Genomic DNA, 21,389 nt, shown 5'->3' with positions numbered 1-21,389 from the left:
GGCTGTTGAAAATAATGTATTGATTACTCAAATTGGCTTGCCTTTGAAGTGGAGGAAAATATACCTTCCTCAGAGGAAATCTTCTGAGTGAAAAATACACTATCTTTTGGTTTATTACATGCAGTTTAGTATATACAAAGAAAGGTTTAAATTAGTGTGATTTTACTTTAGGGGGAAAAGGAAGTAAAATTAACTTATTTGCTTGGTTGCTTGTGATTCACATGAGTTATTAAAATGCTAGCAAATATTTTCTTCACAGTTCTTTTCTGACAACCTCCTGCATGCCAAAATCTTTGTCTCATGCTTGGTAAGCCCGGCAGAGGAATATCCTGTTGTGGACATGCAGAAGGTGAATAAGACTGGGCTGGATGCACAGCCTGTTTGTAGAGGGGGAATAGACAGGGTTTTATCCTTTTGGTCTATTTCAGCAGCTCCGTTTGATTAGTTTTCCTCCGTAATAGATTCCTGTGTAGTTCCTGTGCTAGGGACATCCCTAATCCCAGGTTTGTACCATGCCCTGTGTTGAATCTGTTCCCAAACTGCTGTTTGGAGGCCAGTAGGGCAGGAGAGACTATTCATGCTGCAGCTAACACTATATTCAAAACTAATTAAAACTCCAAAGAAAAGGAATGACATTCCTGTAGTGTAGGGTCCCCAGGACTTTCAGCGTATGCTTTGGTAAAACCTTGGAAGAACCTAGGCTCACTTTTTAATGTCTATGAAAAAAAAAAGCCAAGCAGGAAAACATAGATCAGCAATAAAAGTCACCCATGCTGTGCTGTCATTGAAGGTAGCTGGTTTGATGGCAGTGGCATTTGGACCCATGTTCTAAACTTAATAGTGGATGTTTGGAGAATGAACTTCTTAAGCTGTAGAAGAGTAGGTATTATATTGTATCACTAGGAAAGTTGTAGATAGCAGTTTAACTTGATTTCATATGCAAAGTTAGAACTTTTTAAATTTTAATTTCCTGATGTCTGCATTTTCTGACTTCAGTAGTAGTGCAGCATGCTAATCCTGACAGTTTCCTTAGAGCTTTAACAAAAGAAAGGGGCTGGGAAAGAGAAAAATACACAATCATTCATAAAGCTTAAAAACTGTGTTACCTTGCAAAAAGCTGTGTATTTCCATATCCTACACCACTTGGCTGTCATTTCTCTCTTTCACAGATGGTACATAACTCCTGGTTGGAGTGTGAGAATTCCTCCTTGCAGATGACAACTCTGATGTTCTGATAGTGTCAGCATTTTGCTCTGACATAGCAAACAGTTAAAATACGTTATACTTCATGGAACTTACTAAACACGTATCCCATTGATTCCAAATGGCTTTTCTAAAATTAATTGCATTTGAGAGGTAGCATTGCTGAAGTAATACAAGATCATTCATTGGAGGATTGACAATATAGCTTTACACAAAAAAAACTTGAACTCGTTTGTCTCATATAGATTGATTTTCTATATATTCTCTTATATTAGGAGGCATATTCTATAACTGTAGCTTATTTTTTCATGTTAAGTCATAGCTAAACTTCAAGACATTTTCTTTTACAGCAACATTTGTGTTGGATAGTTATGAGCAAGTCGGATTTTTTGGCTATTTTTTGTTTGTTTTTTTACTTGTTTCATCTACTCATTTTTGAAAAACAGAACACTTATTACAGTTGCATATGTCATTAGCTATTGATATATTATTTATTTCACCACAATTGCATTTTGTTTTGGAAGAAGTTCTAGGGTATTTAAGGCTCCACAAAGATTTCACTGTATTTTGTGCCCAGATTATATAGACCCCATGCATAAATGTATTTGTTTGTATGAGTGATAAAAGGTCGCTGATAAAAGGGTTCTCTTCTCGTGCTCAAAGGAGCACAGAGGAACAGTGAAAGGCAGGGGAACCTCAATAACCTAACAGAGAAATAAATGCCCTGACCCAGCTTCTCCCAGAGCTATCACAGGAGTGTGATCAGTCCATGGGGTGGGAATTGAACCCATTAAGTTAAATCAATGGAAATGCTCTCTGGAATGCCTTTCAAAGATTGAAGGAGATTATTGCCGACAGGGGCATGGGATTTATTATGGGATGTAGGGAAGATAATCTGCCAAATTTACTGTGGGCTGTTTAGGGGAGTAACCCTAGGTGTGGAAGGGGAGGATTAAATGTGAGAAAGTAGAGAGATAAGGGGCCAGTCACATACACCAGCTGCAGGTCAGTATGGCTGTCAGGCTGATCACCACAGTCTATCCTATCTTCTTATTAAATTCAATTTTTCAGCAATTACCTGCATGAGAGGGCTTTGCTCTCTCTCTCTTTGTGTGTGTGTGTGTGTATATGTGCACATTTATTTATATACCAGCAACTGGACTTGAACCACAGGTCAGAGTGGCCCATGAGTCAGTGCTGCCAGCAGCTGGAGATCATGGAATGGATGAAAATCAAGTGCTGGGAACTCAAGGTGGACCCAGGTCATAAGATCTGTGCATCTATGATGCAAGCAGCTGAAGTGAGTGAGCTTGTATTAGTGAGTCTGTGATCTCTATATCATGCCAGACTAGCTTGATGGTGGAGTTAGTGGGTTGGGAAACCAGGGAAAGAGCAGAGTCTGGAGGAGGAATGAGACACTCTATGAGTGAGACAAATGGAGGGGTTTATCTAGTGAGGGAAGGTCAACTGTCAGGAGGTCCAGGTCAGTTATTCTGGTCACCATAAATTCTGGGGGTTCTTTGAGAGCACTGTCTATGTGTTGTGTATCTCAGTGCACCCAAAGACAAGATCATCCCAGGACCAACTCTTGGGTAGGCTGAATGTCAAAGACCGCTTCATTGAGAGATCCACAGAATAGCAATCCAGGAGAGCAAGCACCCAGGACTAGCTACTGGGTAGGCTGTACCCTTAAAGCCAGTGAGTAGAAGATGCATAGTGTGCCTCTGTGTGTATGTGTGAAGGGATGCCTCAGTGAGTGAGGCTGTGTGACTGCTCACACCAGGAGTGGGGCTGTGAGTTTCAGGTGCCAGCAGATGGAGAGACCACAGAACCAGAGGTCAGGAGGGTAAAGTTTTAAGTACAGGTATTGCAGTGATCCACATTGTATATAAATGCATATGTATTTCCCACTAACGGACCTTAATCCTGACCAACCAGAAAGTGGAGCAGGATGAGGCCATTGGTGGTGCTCTTTCTGTTTGCATGTCTGGTGAGTGCTACTGTCTGTGCTGATCTTTGTGGGTGGCCATTCATAGATGTGCAGTGCCTGCATGTGTTTGTGTGTGTGCCTGTTGGGAATACCCACTTAACCCTGATACTGGTTATAGCTGGGGCCACAGAACTGCAGCAGCCTGGCTTGTGTGAGGTTACTGGATTTGACAACTCCTAACACTTTTTTTGCACAAGTCCAAGGAATGCTTTCTCTTCTCAGCCTTCTTAGAGAGCATTCACACTCTTCCTACTTGTTCAAGGCATGATCATAGAAGGCAGAATAAGCTCAGAAATGTTTCAGTTCTTTTCAAGTGTGTTAAGCAAGCAAATTTTGATGCTTGGGGCATTCAGCTGCCTAGCAAAGCAAACTCTCTGAATGTTACCTTTAACCATAGTGCCCATTGCCTTCTTCCAGTGTACATTTGGATATATTCAGAATTCAACTGGACAAGGTTCAGAGCAACCTACTGTAATTTAGCCTGGCCTCAAGCAGGGTGTTGATCAAGATGACCTCTCTACCTCCCCTCCAGATTGTTTCATTCTGTGATTTTACAGTTTTAATACCAGATTCTCATCACACAGTTGAAGGAGTTTTTTACTCTCTTCTCAGGACCAACTCTCTTGTCTGTGGCTGTAGTTTGCAAGGCTTTGGTTGTATAATTCCCTCTTGCACCACTGCACTGTTAAGACACTGAGGGCAAATGTTCTTCAGAAAGCTGTTGGGCCATCTCTGCCTCCATGAAGGTTGTCTAAATCATCCTTGGGTGAATTGTCATCCTCTTGCATCAAGGGAATATTTTGTCTGTGACACAAACACTTAATAGTCTTGTTTGAAAGTACAGACACAGCAAATTCTGAAAGTTATTAATGTACCTGTTCTGAACAACTTGATCTATAATAGCAGCTTCCAGCCTCTGCCCAGTTTTTCTGGATGTTGACATTATAGCATAATGTAGCCCAAGAGATTGGTTTGTGATGTAAATATAGAATAGTACTAGCTGTAGTATTTGAGATTTTTATTTCACCTTTTCTGACCTGCAAGAATTGAGGATACTCAAATGAGAGTTTAGATTATGCAGAATGTAATGAACCCATTTGACTCTACTATAAAAAGTGACTTTTTTTCTTTTTAATTTAGGGAAATGAAATACTGGAGAATCTCTCATAAGTTATTTTTATCTTCCTTGAAATAAAATAACACTTGTAATATGAAATTGGAATATCATTCTTTGAAACTGAGATTGAACAAAAGAAGCAAAAGGAGCAAAAGAAGAATTGTAGAATTGTCATAACTTCATGTGTTTGAAAGCCTCTAGATTGCTCAGATACCTTGTCTATTCCTCATTTTAATGCAGAGTGGAATATTGCTGCAATGATACCCTGAGTTACCTCAATCATTGTTGCCTCTAGCAGCATCACGGGCTGGGCTGAGCCTGGGTCAAACCTTATCATGCAAGACCCTTGATTTTGAGCAATGCTGAAAGGGTGTAAGCCATTTTCTTCCAGGGTGGTAAATTCAGCTGAATAGATCATTTCTATCTGCACTGAAGAGCAGCAGAATACTGGTCTGGCCCAGCACAGTGAGGATGTGGAATACTGCATCGTCAATGTTAATAAAGTGTCACAGTGAAGATTTATACCTGTACACATGGAGTCATTCATACTGTTAAATTATGAGCACAACCATGGGTTTGTTTGGTCCATGCCAAATAACCTTATCACAAACAGTGCCTATGCATAGGTCAGAGGTTAGGATGACTGAGGACCATTCCTGGGAGATGGTTTGGAGGCAGCCATGCACTTCTGTGGGGTTGGATTTTTTAACCATGGGAACATGAACCGTGTCTGTTGTCCTCAGAGCTAGAGAGCAGTTTAACAACTTGTTAGATTTATGAGTGTGCATGCATCAAGTGTGACTGGAGATGTGATTCAAGGCATACAACCAGTAGGAGAGGGAGGAAGAAGAAAAATAGTGAGGGACTTCTGGCAGTTGGTTGTGAAACGAGATTTATGCACACAAAATTATTGTGTACTTTTCTTTTTTTTCTAGTGGTTTCTGACTTAAAGTATTCACTGTGAAAGGGACAGTTCTGTCTACTTCATGCTACCTGTTTCTGTTTGCTTGTAAAATACGTGCTTGGTAAATATTATCTTGCTCACTGGTGAGAAGTTGTCTGGAGAATATGTTTGACATGGCAGAGCACAGGCTACTGAGCAAGTCTTTTCTATTTTCTTTCTTCTCCATTCCTTTCTCACTTTCTGCATGACTTTCCATGCCCTGATTAACTTTTCTGTGTTTTACTTTTCTAGAGTTTCCATGGGGTAGAAGCATTGTACGTTGGTGAACAGGAGGCTCAGATCTGATTAGAAAAAAAGTTCTTTCTGTGTTGAAAAATGGCCTTGTATATTATTTCAGCGTATCAAGGCCATGTCTGGGATCCCAGTGGCAAAGTAATGACATGACACAGTGCAATCCCTGTGCCAGACTGTGCAATTGGGAAGGTAATGGGCATGGGGGCATGCCAAGTTCCTCGGCTGCCAGAACAGCCTAGGGAAGATTGTGCCTCAGGGAGGCATAGGCCTTTTGCAGATGTTCTGCTGCTCAGAGGGGCTGTCTGAACTGAGCCATCCTTGAGAACTGAGCAGCTCAGCATTTCCTGAGGTCTGTTACATAATTTTAGTGGGGTTGTGCTTTAGCTGTAACCAGTAGTGCTTTCCAGTTTTGGCAAGCCAGCTCAGGTATTTTGCACTGCTTTTGAATCAAGGAGCTGCATCCCCAGGGAGGTCTAAAGAGTATAAAATGTCCTGTAGGAATATAGGGAATATAGTTCACGGACATCGATGAAGGCTGAGATCTGTATAAACTTGCTCACTTGATCATGTCTGCTTTGGGATGAGCCTGTTCTTTCCTTTCCAATGATTAATATGGAGTGAATCCCTAGGTGTGTTGGCAGGGATAGTGACATACGCAATACATAAACTGGAAATAAAAACCATTGAGGATCTCTTTCATGCATAAAGCATGGAACAATCATATTATTAAACCTTTAAAAGGTTTAGTAATGGATCATGAATCTTATTTGGAAGTAACGGCTGTTGCTATTAGGTTTTGGGTTGTTTTTTTAAATCTGTTTTTGAGGGTTTTTTTCAAAGCAATGAGATAGAAATATGGAAATTAAAATAAGCAAATAAAACTTCCCAGAATTTAAGAAAAAGAGTTGATTTATAGAAGATATATCAACACATGTGAATACTTACTCAACTCAGTAATTTTCTTATTCTGTGTCTTAAATATACAGAGTGAAGAGCTCGTTTGCATACCACAGTGGTCTCAGAACCTGATATTCTCTTTGGAGAATACTATGTTTATACTTTGTACTGTGAAAATCTCTTCTGTGTTTCTTTGTACCCAAGCAAAGAATAACATGTCCAAGAGCAGTCAAGGCTACCATCTGTCTCCAGTGTAGATTCAATAACAATGGAAATGCAGACTACCTGTGGGAATAAACTAGGCCTGGGAAGTTCTGCATGTACCCTACTCTTGAGCAGCGTAATGCAGCAGGTTATTTACTACTGGGATTCCTACACAAGCCTGCAATGTAACAGCTCCAGAACAAAGTGAATCCATTACAGGATCAGCTAGGTAGTTGTCTTAAACTCCCGAAGAAATTTGGTTCCAGAGCTGCGAACAAACATGTCTTGACCTCATGTCCACACTTACACGTGCAAATAAAATGGGCAGCCATAGTTCTAGGGAGACTGGCATGCATTTGTGTAGCTCATCTTGTGTCTCACCTTTTTCTTTCCAAAAAGAGAGTGGCCTCATTTGAACTGCTCATTATGATAACTCTGCTCCATGCTGTCAGTGTGCTTACACTGAATATTGACAAGCAACTTGAGAATCATGAGTTAGCATGATCATGTTCCCAGTGCCTCTGCCCTTGTCTTGGCCTTTCTTAATTTATTAGTATGGACATAACCTGTCATATTTAATCCCAAAACATGAATGTTTATTTTTGATGTATGGAAGCCCTCTACAAGACAATCTCTTGAGAAACAGGTAAGATTTTAGTCTGAGGTGGAATAGCATAAAATACTTTTTTAATTTGTTTTTTTTAAATATAAATAGAAATACTTCTGGATACAACTCGAGAGACCTCAGAGATTGGCTGGACTGCACACCCTTCTGATGGGGTAAGCATTTCCCTTGTCCTCTTCTTGACTGTACCTCTGCTGGGAAGATGCTCATGCAGCTAATGAAGAAAGGAAAACTGGAAGCAGTGAGAATTGGTTTATAGATTTTGTAACATGAACAATTTGAACACAGTGTGTTGTGCAAAGCCAGATTGTTAAGAGAGAAGGATGCTGAGTGGGATGCTATTGCCACCTCCTTACCCTCTTCTTTTCACTCTGCTCCAGAGATACTAAAGAGTTTTCCAGCTACCCCTCCATATAGAATAGAATAGAATAGAATAGAATAGAATAGAATAGAATAGAATAGAATAGAATAGAATAGAATAGAATAGAATAGAATAGAATAGAATAGAATAGAATATTTCAGTTGGAAGATACTGATAACAGTCACCTAGTCCAGCTACCTAAACACTTCAGGGCCAATCAAAAGTTGGCGCATGTTATAAAGTGTACTGTCAAATGTCTCTTACACACTGACAGGCTTGGGGTATTGAGCACATCCCTAGGAAGCCTGTTCCAGTGTCTGATCACCCTCTAGGCAAAGAAATGCTTCCTGATGTCAATTCTGAGCTTCCCCTGAGGCAAATTTGAACCATTCCCCTGCATCCTATCATGAATTGGAGAGAGAAGGGATTAGCACCTCCCTCTCCATTTCCCCTCTTCGGGGAGCTGTTGAGACAAGGGAGTCACCTCTCAGCCTCTCTCCAAACTGGACAAACTCAGAGCTCTCAGTCACTACTCCCAGGACACAACTTCCAGCCCTTCCACAGCTTTGTTTCCCTCCTCTGCACACATTCAAAGACTTTCCCTCCCCTCTGAAGTGGTGGTGTCCAGAAGTGCAGCCAGCATCAAGCACAAACTTGGTGAGGCTGCACCAGCACTGAGCACAGCGGATGATCCCCCCTCTGCCCAGCTGTGCTGCCCTGTTTGATACCCCCAAGACAGGGTTTGTGCTCTCTGGGCTGCCCGGACACTCACTGAGCTGCTGCCCACCAGCACCCCCAGGGTCCTCCCTGCAGGGCGCTCCCCAGACTCCTCTCCCAGATTTTATCTGTGCCTGCAGTTATTCCATCCCAGGTGCAGGATCTGGCACTTGTTATTGTTAAGTTTTGTGCCATGAAGGATTTCTCAATGCTCCCATGGTATATGGACATTCAGTTGTGCTCTTGAGCCCCCCATGATCACAAGAGCAGCATACATGATCCCAACTAGCACTGCCATCCTAAGTCTATGCCATGCCAACCCTTGGTTTGCCTTCAGGTCTCCTGCTGGTATGCCCTTCCTCCATCAATTAGAGATTAAATGCCTCAATCGGTCTCCTGTTTGTGACCAAAGATAAATTTCTTCCATCAGAACAGGGGATCCTGTCACGTCCCAGTACACCCTATGTCTCAGAGGTTCTTCAGTGGTGACAAACCCAATCATTTTGGCAGAGGCAGAAGTTCTGAAGGCAGTATTGATGTCTTGTTTTTGTTTCTTTCAAAGTGCCTTACTGCTACTGAAAAGATTGAGAAAAACACTACCCGTACTCCTGAATTTTTTAACATTCTTCCCTGGGCCTTGAAAACTCTCTTGATCAACTTTGAACTTTTTGCTGGGACGTTATTTGTACCCTTGTGAAAAAGCAGGTGTGAATAGTAGCCTGAAGGCTGTACTAAGCTCTTCCATCAGTTGGTGACATAGCTAAACTGGGGACCAGGGAGGCTGCAAACTTGAATAAAGATGTTCTGGTCTGCAAATGGGTGATTCTGTTTCACACTAGAGAAAATAACGGGTCACCATAACTTGCTGTTGTTTCTTCTTGGCAAATGGTCTTAGTGCAGATCTTATTGTGAGGAGTTGATTGGTCAGACCTTCATGAGAATGCTTGAGCAGGTTCCTTCTCTTCTGTCTCACTGTGCATATTCTCTGTCGTACCCAGGGCCTTGTACCTATTGAGCTTGTTGAGAGGGTAAGGAGGGTTTTGTCCTACAGCTTTGTACAGGAACCTGCTTCCACCCCTCCTTATCCTTCCCTTGTGCCTTTCTCCAGGCACAAACCAGATCTGGACCTGCCCCTGTAGAGGTCATGCTGAGTGGTTTATGTGCGTAGGAGATTTCAGAGCACAGCTCCCACTGTGGTAAAGCTGGGTAGAAAGGACTTCTGCTTTAATATATTTTCCAGAGAGCAGTGTCTTGTTGCTCTGTCTCATTTGTTTGTATCCTTTGTTTTGTCTCTGGAGAAAAGAGATGGGAAAATAGGAAGGAAGTGTGACTCTCGCATTTAAAGATTCTTGATGTTGTATGACAAAGTTTGCATGAATTATGTTTTCTGTCACAACATTTCTTACTTCAGAGCTTTGATTGCTCTTCTTTACTGGGTCATACTCTGTCTAGAATGCTGTGCTTCACGTGGCATCAACAAGTTCAAATCTTGTCCCAGACATGGCAAGGAGAAGGGAAAGACAAAGACGTGTCCTGTATTTTTGGTGCAGTTGAGTACTGAATTAATTTTTTTTACTGTTTCTTTTTTCTCCTCTATATCCATTGTAGTGGGATGAGGTAAGTGTCCTGGATGACAAGAAGCGCCTGATCCGAACCTTTCAAGTGTGCAACGTGGCTGAACCAGGTCAGAATAACTGGCTGCGCACTCACTTCATAGAGCGGCGCGGAGCCCACCGAGTGCATGTCCGCCTCCGTTTCTCAGTGAGGGACTGTGCCAGCATGCGCACCGTGGCCTCTTCCTGCAAGGAGACTTTCACACTCTACTACCACCAGTCAGAGGCTGACATAACCTCTCAGGACATGCCAGAGTGGCGTGAGGGCCCCTGGACCAAAGTGGATACAATTGCAGCTGATGAAAGCTTTTCCCAGGTGGACAGCACTGGGAAGGTGGTCAAGATGAATGTTAAAGTGCGTAGCTTTGGGCCACTCACTAAGAATGGCTTCTACCTGGCCTTCCAGGATTCGGGAGCCTGCATGTCCTTGGTGGCAGTCCAAGTCTTTTTCTACAAGTGCCCTGCTGTGGTGAAAGGATTTGCCTCCTTTCCTGAAACGTTTGCTGGCGGGGAGAGGACCTCACTGGTGGAGTCCCCGGGGACATGTGTACCCAACGCAGAAGAGACGAGCACGACGGGGTCCTTGAGCGTTCGGCTGCACTGCAATGGAGAAGGGGAGTGGATGGTGGCCATTGGACGATGTACCTGCAAGGCTGGCTACCAGCCTGTGGATGATGAACGAGCCTGCCAAGGTGAGAGAACTTTTTTCCCCTCCCCCTTAGGCAGCCATTCTTTCATTGGTTCTCTGTGTCAGCAATATTTGGCCCTAGCCAACATTTCACAGAGCTGGGCGAGTAAATTACTTCTCACAGAGCTTGCCTTGTAGAAGCCCTTTCTCACACATTTGGCTCCTCAGACTGGAGCTGGAGTGGCCACTTATCATGGTTTAGGGATGGTGTTCTCTGGTTTGGTATTGCCACTAAAACCATGCTGCCACTCACTCCCCCTCCAACTGGAAGCACAAAAGGCAAAGATCATCAGTTAAGATAAGAACAATTTACTGGAAATGGCAATAAGATAATAAAATGAACAGTAACAGCAGCAATATTAACAACAAAATATGTAAGGCAGATGATTTACATGGAAAGTGACTATAAACAGATAAATTGGCTCTTTCCAACCAGTTTTCTCCCAACGGAAAGGAATGCTCTTTTCCTTGGAGTGTGAGTGCCTTCCCCTTACCCTTGGAATGTGAGGATCTTCCCCTCACCTCTGTCAATGATAAGAGGTGGTGTAGAGTAACATCCGGTCCTGATTACATCTCCACAGCCACACTCGTTCCCAGCTAATGCAAAACATTGTCCTTGTCCTGGTGAAAACCAGGACACCACTGCTTGCTGCTAAGAGCACAGCTGGAAACTCCACTCAGGCCTTAGTTACAGCTGCCTCCAGAGACAGCCTCCCAGCCTCTCAGGGTACTCACACAGAACTAGCAGGAGCTGTCACTAGTCAGATCTACCATAATTCCACTTCTTTACCAAGAGGCAGCAGCATTAGAAGAAAGATGCCACGTGGAGGAGAGCTGAGCCCAGAGCTAATACACTCTCTGTCCTAGTTATTTCTGGCCCTTTTTCTAGTGTACAGTAATAAAATTTTAAAAAGGGGGAATGGCAGCAGCCTGGTCAGGGGACAGAGAAAATGTGGCTCTGTGAGCCTGTCCTGGATAGAAAAAGCTGTCATAATAGTTTCATCATTACGAGTAATGTACTCTCTGCCCCAGGGCCAATGGTATTTCTGTGAAATGTTCGTAGGAGGAAGTAGAGTACATTACTATCACCCAGAAGTGGTATTGGGCTAAAATCTGGCCAAGCCTGAACACCCAGTCTGATGTCATGGCTGTGTTCCTATCTCAGGCTTGGGACAGTGCATTAGAGCAAACTGCTTATGTTGATTATACAATTTGTGTATGATGTCCTTCTGGTGCTTCTTTTCTTTTAATACACATCTACTCAGAATCTCTTAGCAGTGAAAAATGCTGCTGCACTACACTTAGTAGTCTAAAAAATAAATGTCATGTGGAACTCAGTTTTGGCTGCAGACACAATTTAAAAGTTGGATTTATTCAAACAAGAATTCGACTCGGACATGGAGTGTACAAATACCCTGGTTAACATGAAGTGCAAATGCAACAAATAATTAATGGTTGTCAATCTGTTACCTTAAATTCCTGCTTCATGAAGTGATTTGGGTTACACAAAATAGCTTTATTAAAATACAGGACCTTGTGCTGGAGACTTAAAAGGCAATTAAAATTGGTAAGTGCTTTTCATTTGTTTATACTTTGAGAATAATTGAAATACATTTACCTTTTTATCCTGCTCATTCTGAGAGAAATGTAACTACATTCATTTAAGTGCTGCTCCAGAGAGAGTAAGCTCTGACATAGAGCAGCTCTGTATGGCACTAAACTTGTTGTCTGCATCAGTAGCATGACTAGTTCACAGTTTAAATAAACTGCCAGTCAATAATTTATTTTCAGTTAATAGTCTTAAGCAGTCAAAAAAAAAGGAAGAAAGAAATTTGGCTTGCCAAATAAAGATTTTTTTTAAAATGTCTTCCATTTTTCATAGTATTCAGTGAAAGCTGATACTTCCTTGCAGCCTCATTGTCATAAAAGCTGGACATAGATGAACATGGTTAATAATACAAAGGAATAACTGAAATAATGACAGTCTATCAAGCTACAAAAGTCAGTTCCCATCATTTACTTCCTGAGATGCTATGAGCAGCCTAGAGCAGCCAGTGACAACCAAATATGAATCATAATGTTAAAGGGGACTCTTTTTTCCTCATGTTCCTTGTAAACTGGCTTGATCATCATTCCTGTCTCTTCTGCTAACAACATGTTGCTGTCCTGTCAGAATGAACCCACGTTCAGCTCGTGTCCCCTTGCTTGGTGTTTCTCTGCCTGGAGTCCTCTCCAGCCCTTCTCCTCTGTACATGTTCTCCCTTCCTAAGAGCAGACATACACCGTGGTACAGAGCTGCCACAGTGTTCTAGCTGAAACACAGAACAAAAGCAATAGCTCAAGGGCAGATTTCTACTGATGATAAGGCAGAGAGGTGTTCTTAGTAAGACTGAAGAATCAACCAAGGATAAGAAGGAGAAGCAAGTTTCCTTCTTACACTTTGGAGTGTGTGGGCATTGCCTTCCCCCTCACCATATGCAAGCCTGTGGAGTCCTTCCTGGACCAGCTGTTATCACTTTATTTAGAACAACGAATCTGCCAAGAGCCATTCTGGGCAGATAGATAGAAAACCCTTTTTTCCCCCTCTGCCCCATCATGATTTAAGGTACTTTCTTTCCTTACTTTCATAAGACTGCCTGCTCTATGTTACTATATGGCAGATTTCTCCAGCTAAATAGAAGAGTGAAACAGCAAGCCCTTTGGCTGATGTGGGTTGCAGGCTGTGTGGGATTCACTGTTGACTTTATCTGAGTGGACTTGTCATGCTGAACAGTCAGAAAAGAGAATGGTAGTTTATAGAGGAAAAAAGGTTGGGACTTTAGTTCCTTTTCTTTCTGTATATGTATACACACAGGGTGCCTTGCCTTGCAAAATCATATAGGATTTAAATTACCAGGTGCTTTTGAAAATAATATTTAGAATTTATGACTGGGACATTTTAAAAATATTTCAAAAATGACAATGTAGACCAAAAAAAGAAGAGGAATGACTGCCTGATAAAGTGTTAAGCTGACTTCCAAATAAAGAGGGACAGAGCTCTGGACAGACCTGAGCTGATTAGCCATGTGTGTGGCACCTCTGTACAAACATACTTAATGAGAGGCAGAAAACACCAGCCAGAAAGAGGAGGAGGAGGGAACAAGTTTGGAGGGAAGAACGTTAAGCTGAACTTGGGAGAGGGAGGAGGAAAGGTGTTGGTTTAATGTTTGTTTTTGTTTTCTCATTACCCAAATCTATGTTAATCAGCAATAAATTAAATTTCTCTAAGCCAAGTCTGTTTTGCCTGCGATAGTAATTGGTAAACAAACTCACTGTCTTTATAACTTCTTTACCTCTGCCCACAAGCTTTCTCATCCAATTTTCTCCCTATGTCTTGCTGAGGAGGGAGAGTAAAAGGGTGGCTGGGTAGGCATTTGGGTGTTTACCAAGGTTAAGTAATCCACATGGCTGCCTGTCCTCTCTTCTTTCTCTGGGTGTTTGTTTCTAAGAGTATTTAGCAAGCAAAAGGTCTGCCTATCATCTGTAGTAGCTGTAAGCATTCCATAAAATTGCCCATGTTCTTTGGCTATATGCAGAGCCTTCTGATTGCAGAAGGAATCACATCTGTGTTGCTGATAACTGCCAGGAGCAAGCTACTGTGCACAGAGCTGTTGGAGGTCTCATTTGGGAAGAATATTGCATGATTATTTTTGTGCTATTAAAAAATGTCTTTTCTCACCAGCTTGGATAAACCTTTTTCAGTGTATGAGGCTAAGAGAGTGTTAAGATTTGTATTAAAGTAGAAGATTCAATTGTCTGCTAAAAGTACGCACGTACTAGTAGCAAAGTTGAAAAAGAGCACAATAAGCTCTTCTTAAATTTTAATCACTTAAAGGATGCTTCCTTTAAAACCACAAGATAATTTACATTGCAGGGACTTGTGAAAGTCATCTGCTACAACCCCATGCTCAAAGCAGGACCAAATTGGGTTAGGTCACTCAAGACCTGTTCTAGTCTAGTTTTAGTTATTACTGAAAATGAAGATTACACAATGTCCCTGGGCAACTGTTCCAATATATGACAACACCCATGGTGAAATTACTTTTTCCTGTGTAGAAGAAGAGTTTAGTAAGATGTAGTAAGAGGTTATTACAACTTGTGTCTGTTATCTCATGTTCTACCACCTTGCTCCTACACCTTCTACATATCCTCCCATTAGGTGGCTGATGACAGCCATAAGTTCCCGCCCCACAGCCTGCTCTACTTCAAAATTAAGGAACTAGTGTCTTAGCCTGTCCTGGGCAAGAACTTTAATTTCAAGGTAAACTCACAGTTGACAGTAGTGTTTGGTGCCTTGATCTAGATTACCTTTTTCAGTTTCTTTTCTTTCATATTGCTCCTTGCATTAGCCTCTCCAGCCTTCTTCTGCTACTTACATATACATTTTGGTGCTTTTCAAGTAGTTTGTTTCTTTTCTTGTATCAAGTGCTTGCGGTCTACTTACATTCTGTCCTGCCCTGCCCAAATCTTTCTTCTTGTGTTTTTGCCTTTTTTTTTCCTCACACAACCCATTTCCTGGCAGTTCTCCCATATATAATTAGCCAGTAATTGCTTCAACTCCACCTCTTTTACCTAAAATTCCCTTACTCAACTGATCTTCTATCAACAGTTAAGCAGGAAAGAGTTCTTAGTCACTTAATTTATTTTATCTCAGTTGATTTGATGCTCTTCTTCAAGACTCCAAAGACACACTTTCTCTCCTTATGTTTCTTTCATTTTCCACTCTCTCTTCCCCACCCAAACAGTTGTAGTAACTGTGAAACTCTAGATCAACCCAGGGCCCCATTGCATCACTGTGCCTTGCTTCTATCACTGGCTGGTCCCACCTTATTCAGAAGATGCACAGTAGTGCTCACTGTGGAATAGCCTAGCCCAGTAGGAATTTACTGTCGCCACAACGTATTTACAGATATATTCATGGAGGGAAGGCAGGGAGAAGAAGTGCTTTACAGTAATTTCACAACCATAAGGCGCACCGGACTATAAGGCACACCCCCCCTGAAGCCGGCACATTTTGCAACTTTGTAGATCAGATAAGGCACAGCGGACTATAAGGCACACCTTTTTTTTTTGCAACGAGGCTCCACACCCAGCTCCCCCAACGCGCTTGCTGGCCGAGGCCCCACCTCAACCCAGCGGCCATTGGCCCCCGGGCCTGCCTGTACCCGGCGGGGCCGGGCTATGCCTGCCACTGCTCCATGCAGCGTCCCCAGGGCTGGACTATGTCCACTGCCACTCCGTGCAGCGTCCCCAGGGCCCCGCTGCTCCAGGAGTTCCCTGGTGCTACGGGTGTCACGTGCCTCCCTGGCGCATCAGGAACCCCGCACTGCCGGCGCGCTCCGGGAGTTCCCTGGCACTCCGGGTGACCCGATGCCGGCAGGCTTGACCCGTGCCACCGCTGCCCCGATTCCAGCGGCTTTCCCCCTCCCTGTGCTGGTGGGCCCGCCCGCGCGGGGGATGCCCCGATGCTGGCAGGCCCGACCCGCACGGGGGCCGTCCCAATGCCGGCTCATGGCTCGCACTTCTGGGGTGACAAATGTCGCAACTTTGTACATCAGATAAGGTGCACCGGACTATAAGACGCACTTCTGGTTTCGGGAGAAAATTTTAGTCAAAAGGGTGCGCCTCGTAGTCGTGAAATTACTGTATTTAAAAGATACTGCAATTTTTATTTTCTAGTGTGTTTTCTGCATGCTAATTATGCTATCTTTCTAGCAGTTTGGGAAATGTAGTGTCTAAATGTCTACATATTTCTACAATATTATCAATTGCTAACTCCTTTTCATCATCATGCCCTCTAAGCGCCAAACTCCATCCCTTTGCCTGGAGTCATTCTTATTTGAGGACCTCTGTAGCTCTGCACATCCAGTTTTCCCTGGGCCTTAAAATCATCTGTGTCCATTCATCCTTCCCAGTTTGACTCCAGTGCCAGCTTTGATGCTGTGCATTTTCAATACTCTCACATCTAATATTTATTCTTGCTGCCCTGCAGTACACCTGGGAGCAGAACTCCCATATAAGAAACAGACCACTTGTCTCAGTCAAGAGGAGAGCAATTTTATGCTCTTCCAAATGTCTTCTTGTGTCCCAGTTCAGTTCCAAGTCATATCTGCATACAAAAAGTCAATGTCACCTGTATCACCTTCCCTAAAGTCACTGCTGGGCGTGCCTAAAGCTCTGTGAAGTTCCCAACTGCCTTTCTTGGTCCTTCTTCCCTTGCTGCATTTTCTTTAGTTCTCCAAATATTTACTCTCTGCCCTTACTGTCCAAGTGAGCTTTTTAATGCCTCTTTCTCTACCTCCCCGGTTCTTGGTCTGTCCTCTTTTCAATTTTGTTTTCTTTACCCCTCTCGCCACTGCAGCTCCATGATTCCAGCACTTTCCTCTGCTGGCATTGCTGTTTGTTATTGCTAGAAGTCTGTCAGAAGCTGCTCCTTTGGTGTCCCGGGTGGAACTTGTCTTCAGTGAGCAGTGAGGCAAGCACAGGCCAAGCGTTGTAGGGGGAGCTGAGGAAAACTGGGTCAGTGTCTGAGATGAGCTGTGCCCAACTGAACTGTTGTGGCATTCTGACACCATGCCAAGATATGAAAAATGACTGAGACAAGCTGAGGGAGAAGCGCTTGCGCACTCCAGGCTCTGCCTTCTCCTTTCATGGTAGGCTTGACTTGATGGAAAGTGGCAGCTTGCTCTCCCCCCTGAGGTGCTAGCTGTGCAACCCTCTGTCCTTGCACTGGATATTGTGAATAAATCAGAGCTAGATCTGTGTTTTCTTGGAAAGTCCTCGTGCTGGGGGATGGTAATCCGTGCTATCACCAGTGACAAGGCCTGTGGCTTAGCTGGTGTTTGTCTTCTGTGTGAAGTTGTTTTGCAGGAACACCATGGAGGTGTTTCAGGAGGAGCTGCTCTTGTTCAGGTTTTCTCTGGGATGAAAATGGTAGTGTTCACTAATGAAAAACATACTAGTCCTGGTACAGTTGCCTGCTTCAGTCTGAATATTTGTTATGACTGTCTCCAGTGAGTGCAGTCATCTGCAGAGGCTGTAGGACCACAGCCAGTGGATCTGGTGCTGTGATCTGCAGTAAGAAGGGAATATAAGGTAAGATCATTCAGAAACAAGTGAGAGATGGATTCTGTCTTTGTGTGTGCAAAGACAGCCCTAGGCTCACTGTAACTGCTTGAATAAAAGGAAGTGGCTTTTGCCTATTTAGATTGCCAGGAAATTTGTTTCTCTTTCCTCCTGACTCGACCTTCGATATACTATTTATAGTGACTGTACTGAGGCAATGCCAGGAAAAGCTCCATGTCCTGGGAACAATTATTATTGCTATCTGTGGGCTAAAGTCCTGAGTGCTGTGGGCAGCCTATCTTAGGCAATTTTGGAAAGGGATGAAGGTACTTGTGAATGTAAGCAGTTCTCTGACTGGATGCAGAGGCAGGGTTCATGTGGAAGCAGAAAGTTTGTGATAGCTGCAGGCCTGCCTTTGGAGGCCATTCTTTAGCTTCATGTAGCTGGAGGCCAGTTAGTGTCTACTTTCAGTCCAGCCATTTTGGCCAAAATTTCACATGTGAAATATAAGCAACAACAAAATTTAGGCCATAGTATTCTTTTTTCAACTACAGTAATTTCACGATTACAAGGCGCACTGTTTTGACTAAAATTTTGCTCCCACACCGGAAATGCGGCTTACATTCAGGAGCGGCTAATATGTGAATAATTTTCTCACATTTCCAACCCCGAAAGTGCAAACCAAGGTGCCGATTCGAGCAACCTGCCAGTAAAACCCGGCTTTACTCGATTGTTACAAATTGATTACTCTGTTGCGCTGCAGGTGGAGCCAGGCTCCATGCCGGCAGCACGGGGAAGGGGGGAGGTGGGGAAGCTCCCTCCTTCGGGCTGCACAACCCGGGAGAGACGGGGGAGCTCCCTCCTTCAGACAGTGCAGTCCGGGGGAGACACGGGGGGCTCCCTCCTGCTGGCCCAAAGGCCCGGGGAGAGGCGTGGGACTCCCTCCTGCTGGCCCCGCAGCCCGGGAGGAGGCGGGGGGCTCCCTCCTGCTGGCCCTGCGGCTTGGGGGGAGGCGGGGGCTCCTGTCCCTGCCTGCCACCGTCGTGGGTGCCAGCGGACTCCATCCCCGCCTCCCACCACCGCCGCAGGTGCCGGCAGGCCCCATGCCCCCCTGCCACCGCAGCGTAGCGCCAGGCCGGGGCGAGCGAGCCCAGCAGCAGCGGCGGCCGACTCCGAGCAGGCCTACCAAGCAGCAGCGCCGAGCTGGTCCACCTGGCCCCGTCAGCAGCCCCAAGCCCTCATGGCCCGAGCCAAGCCAGTAAACCCCGCCATCCCGCGATTCTGTTACTATTTGGCAACTTTGTTGCACACGGATCCTCGCTGTGGCTTATAATTAGGTGCAGCTTGTGTATGGACAAAGAACGAAATGTTTACCAACACCCGGAGATGCGGCTTATAGTTAGTGCAGCTAGTAATCGTGAAATTACTGTATATTTTATTAGGAAGGTGAGGGAGATGTGAATCGTGTTTAATCGCTGTAAATCTGCTTTGCTTGCAGTATGCTATATGATTTCATTTTACTGTTTTTCTTCTGGAAATAGAAATACCCAGGGGCAGAATGAGAGTTTCAAAGCATGATTGTTTCTCAGTATCTGCCATCCCTTCTGGAAATAACAACGTGAGATTATATATTTATGTAGTAATTATTTTTTTCACTAGACAATAAAAAATAATCACTGTGGAGAGATCTTCCCTCCTAAGTTGCTCAGTATTCCTCTCCATAGTTCTTCAGGTGCAATTTCTGTAATGTGAGTGGAACCAGGCAGGTGAAATTCTTCTTTATTGCTTTTCTTTACACTTTTCTGTCTTGTTTAAAGTCTTTTCTTAGGCCCCTCCCTCAGAGGGAACCTGACAATCCTATTCTCATTTCACTTCTGACCATCTGAAATGAGGTGTAGTCTAGTGTCAAGAACTTGCCATTCATTGTTCCCTGTCTACCCACCCACAATCATGTATGTGATGAATGATCTGGCAGTGAGGCAACCAGGACCACAAGCTTCTGTCCACACATTTTAATTGGATTACGTTTAAGGGAAAACACAGAATAGCTGAACTTGGAAGAGAACTCTAGAGTACACCTTAACCCCCACCCTGCACAAGCAGGGTCATCTCTAGCAATCCAGCACTAGGTCCAGACTATTTTTTAATTTTTCTAGGGAAGGAGACTCTACAACCCCTTTGGGTAACCTGCTTCAGTCCTCAGTCACCCTCACAGTAAAAAATTGTTTTCTTGTGTTCAGAGAGAACCTCCTGTGTTTCAGTTTGTGCTATTCACCCATGGGCCTGACACTGAGAAACACTGAAAAGAGCCTGGCTTTGTCCTCTTTGCTTCCTCCTTTCAACTATTTCTGCTCATTCATGAGATTGCTGGAAACCTTCTCCTCTGCATGCTGAGAAGTCCCATCTCTATCAGCCTCTCCTCCTGTGGGAAATACTCCATGTCCTTCACCACCTTTACAGCCCTCTGCTGGATTGTCTCCAATATGTTAATGCCTCTAGTGAACTGGGGAGTCAAAAACGCAACACAAGATTCCATGTGTACCCTCACCAAAGCTGAGTAGCAGGCAAAGATCATCATCCTTGCTGCAGAATTCCCCAAAGTTTCCAGGACCTAGAGTTTCTAAAGGTTGGTCTTGCTAGTAAAGACTGATATGAAGAACTTGTCCTGTGTCACTCAGCAGTCAACCCACATTTTGTCTAGTCTTCCTTAAGCCACTTCTCTTCTTAGAAAAACCCTTCTCACTTTAGACATGCAGTGCCAGATGTGATTCCAGGTAGTCTCTGGCTTTCCTAGCCATGTGTCTATGTGTTTGGACAATGCTTCTATGTTCCTCTCAGGCTACCTGTCCATGCTTCTGCCTCCATGTACTTCCTTTCTGTGTCTGAGTTTGGTAGGAGCTCCTTGTTCAAACATGCAGGCCTGTTGGCATTTTTTGCCTGAATTAGTGGTTGTTGGGATGGACTGCTTTTGCACCTGGAAGAGGTAATCCTTGCACATGAACTAGCTTTTTTGAGTCACTCTTCCCTCCAGGGCATTATCCCATGGGACTCCTCCAGATCACCCAAATGGTCACATCTCCTCTCCCAGAGTTCAGTGTTGTGAGCTTGCTTTTTGCTCTGGTCACTGCACTCTCAGTCTTGAACTCCACCATGCCATGATCACTGTAGCCAAGGCTGCCTTCAACCTTCACATCACCAGTGAGCCCTTCCTTGCTTCTGAGCGTCAGGTCCAGGGGGTACCTCCCCTCATTGCCTCTTCTATTGCTTGGGTCAGGAAGTATTTCCCGGTCCTTTCCAGGAAATTCCTGGAATGATTATGCCATGCTGTGTTCCTCCTCCAGTATAGTAGGGTGGTTGCAGTTCCACTTGAAGATCAATGCCTCTGAATGAGAGGCTAATTCCAGCTGTCAGCTCTGAGCTCCATCCAGTTTTTCACAGATAAACCTCAAAAAGCCATATGAGACATGCTGGTGCAACCAAGACATTATTCTACTCTGGTCTAGCACATAGGACATGTGAGCGTGTTACTGAAATTTGTTTCATTGGCAGAACATCTGCAGTGAAGTTTTATTTCTTCAGTTTACTCAGCTCTAGTGGAGTGCTTATTAATGAGCCTATGTAGCTGTTTCATTCTGCTTAAGGTAAATAAAGGACAAGGGAATATATGACCTG

At 43.9% G+C, this 21,389-nt stretch overlaps 1 protein-coding gene across 2 annotated transcripts in view; it reads left to right on the top strand.

The window, feature by feature from the left end:
• Positions 1 to 21,389, top strand: part of EPHB6 (EPH receptor B6) — a 72,475-nt gene that overhangs the window by 22,621 nt on the left and 28,465 nt on the right. For both annotated transcript variants that reach the window (XM_033052838.1, XM_033052837.1), the window contains exons 3-4: positions 7,325 to 7,389; positions 9,921 to 10,617. In XM_033052838.1, coding sequence (XP_032908729.1) covers positions 7,325 to 7,389; positions 9,921 to 10,617 — 762 coding nt within the window. The remainder of the gene's footprint in view (positions 1 to 7,324; positions 7,390 to 9,920; positions 10,618 to 21,389) is intronic.

The sequence above is a fragment of the Catharus ustulatus genome, chromosome 2 (assembly GCF_009819885.2).
Source record: "Catharus ustulatus isolate bCatUst1 chromosome 2, bCatUst1.pri.v2, whole genome shotgun sequence".
Lineage (NCBI taxonomy): Eukaryota > Metazoa > Chordata > Aves > Passeriformes > Turdidae > Catharus > Catharus ustulatus.
The sequence above is the reverse complement of the archived record's forward strand: the minus strand, read 5'-3'. Positions and strand labels throughout refer to the sequence as shown.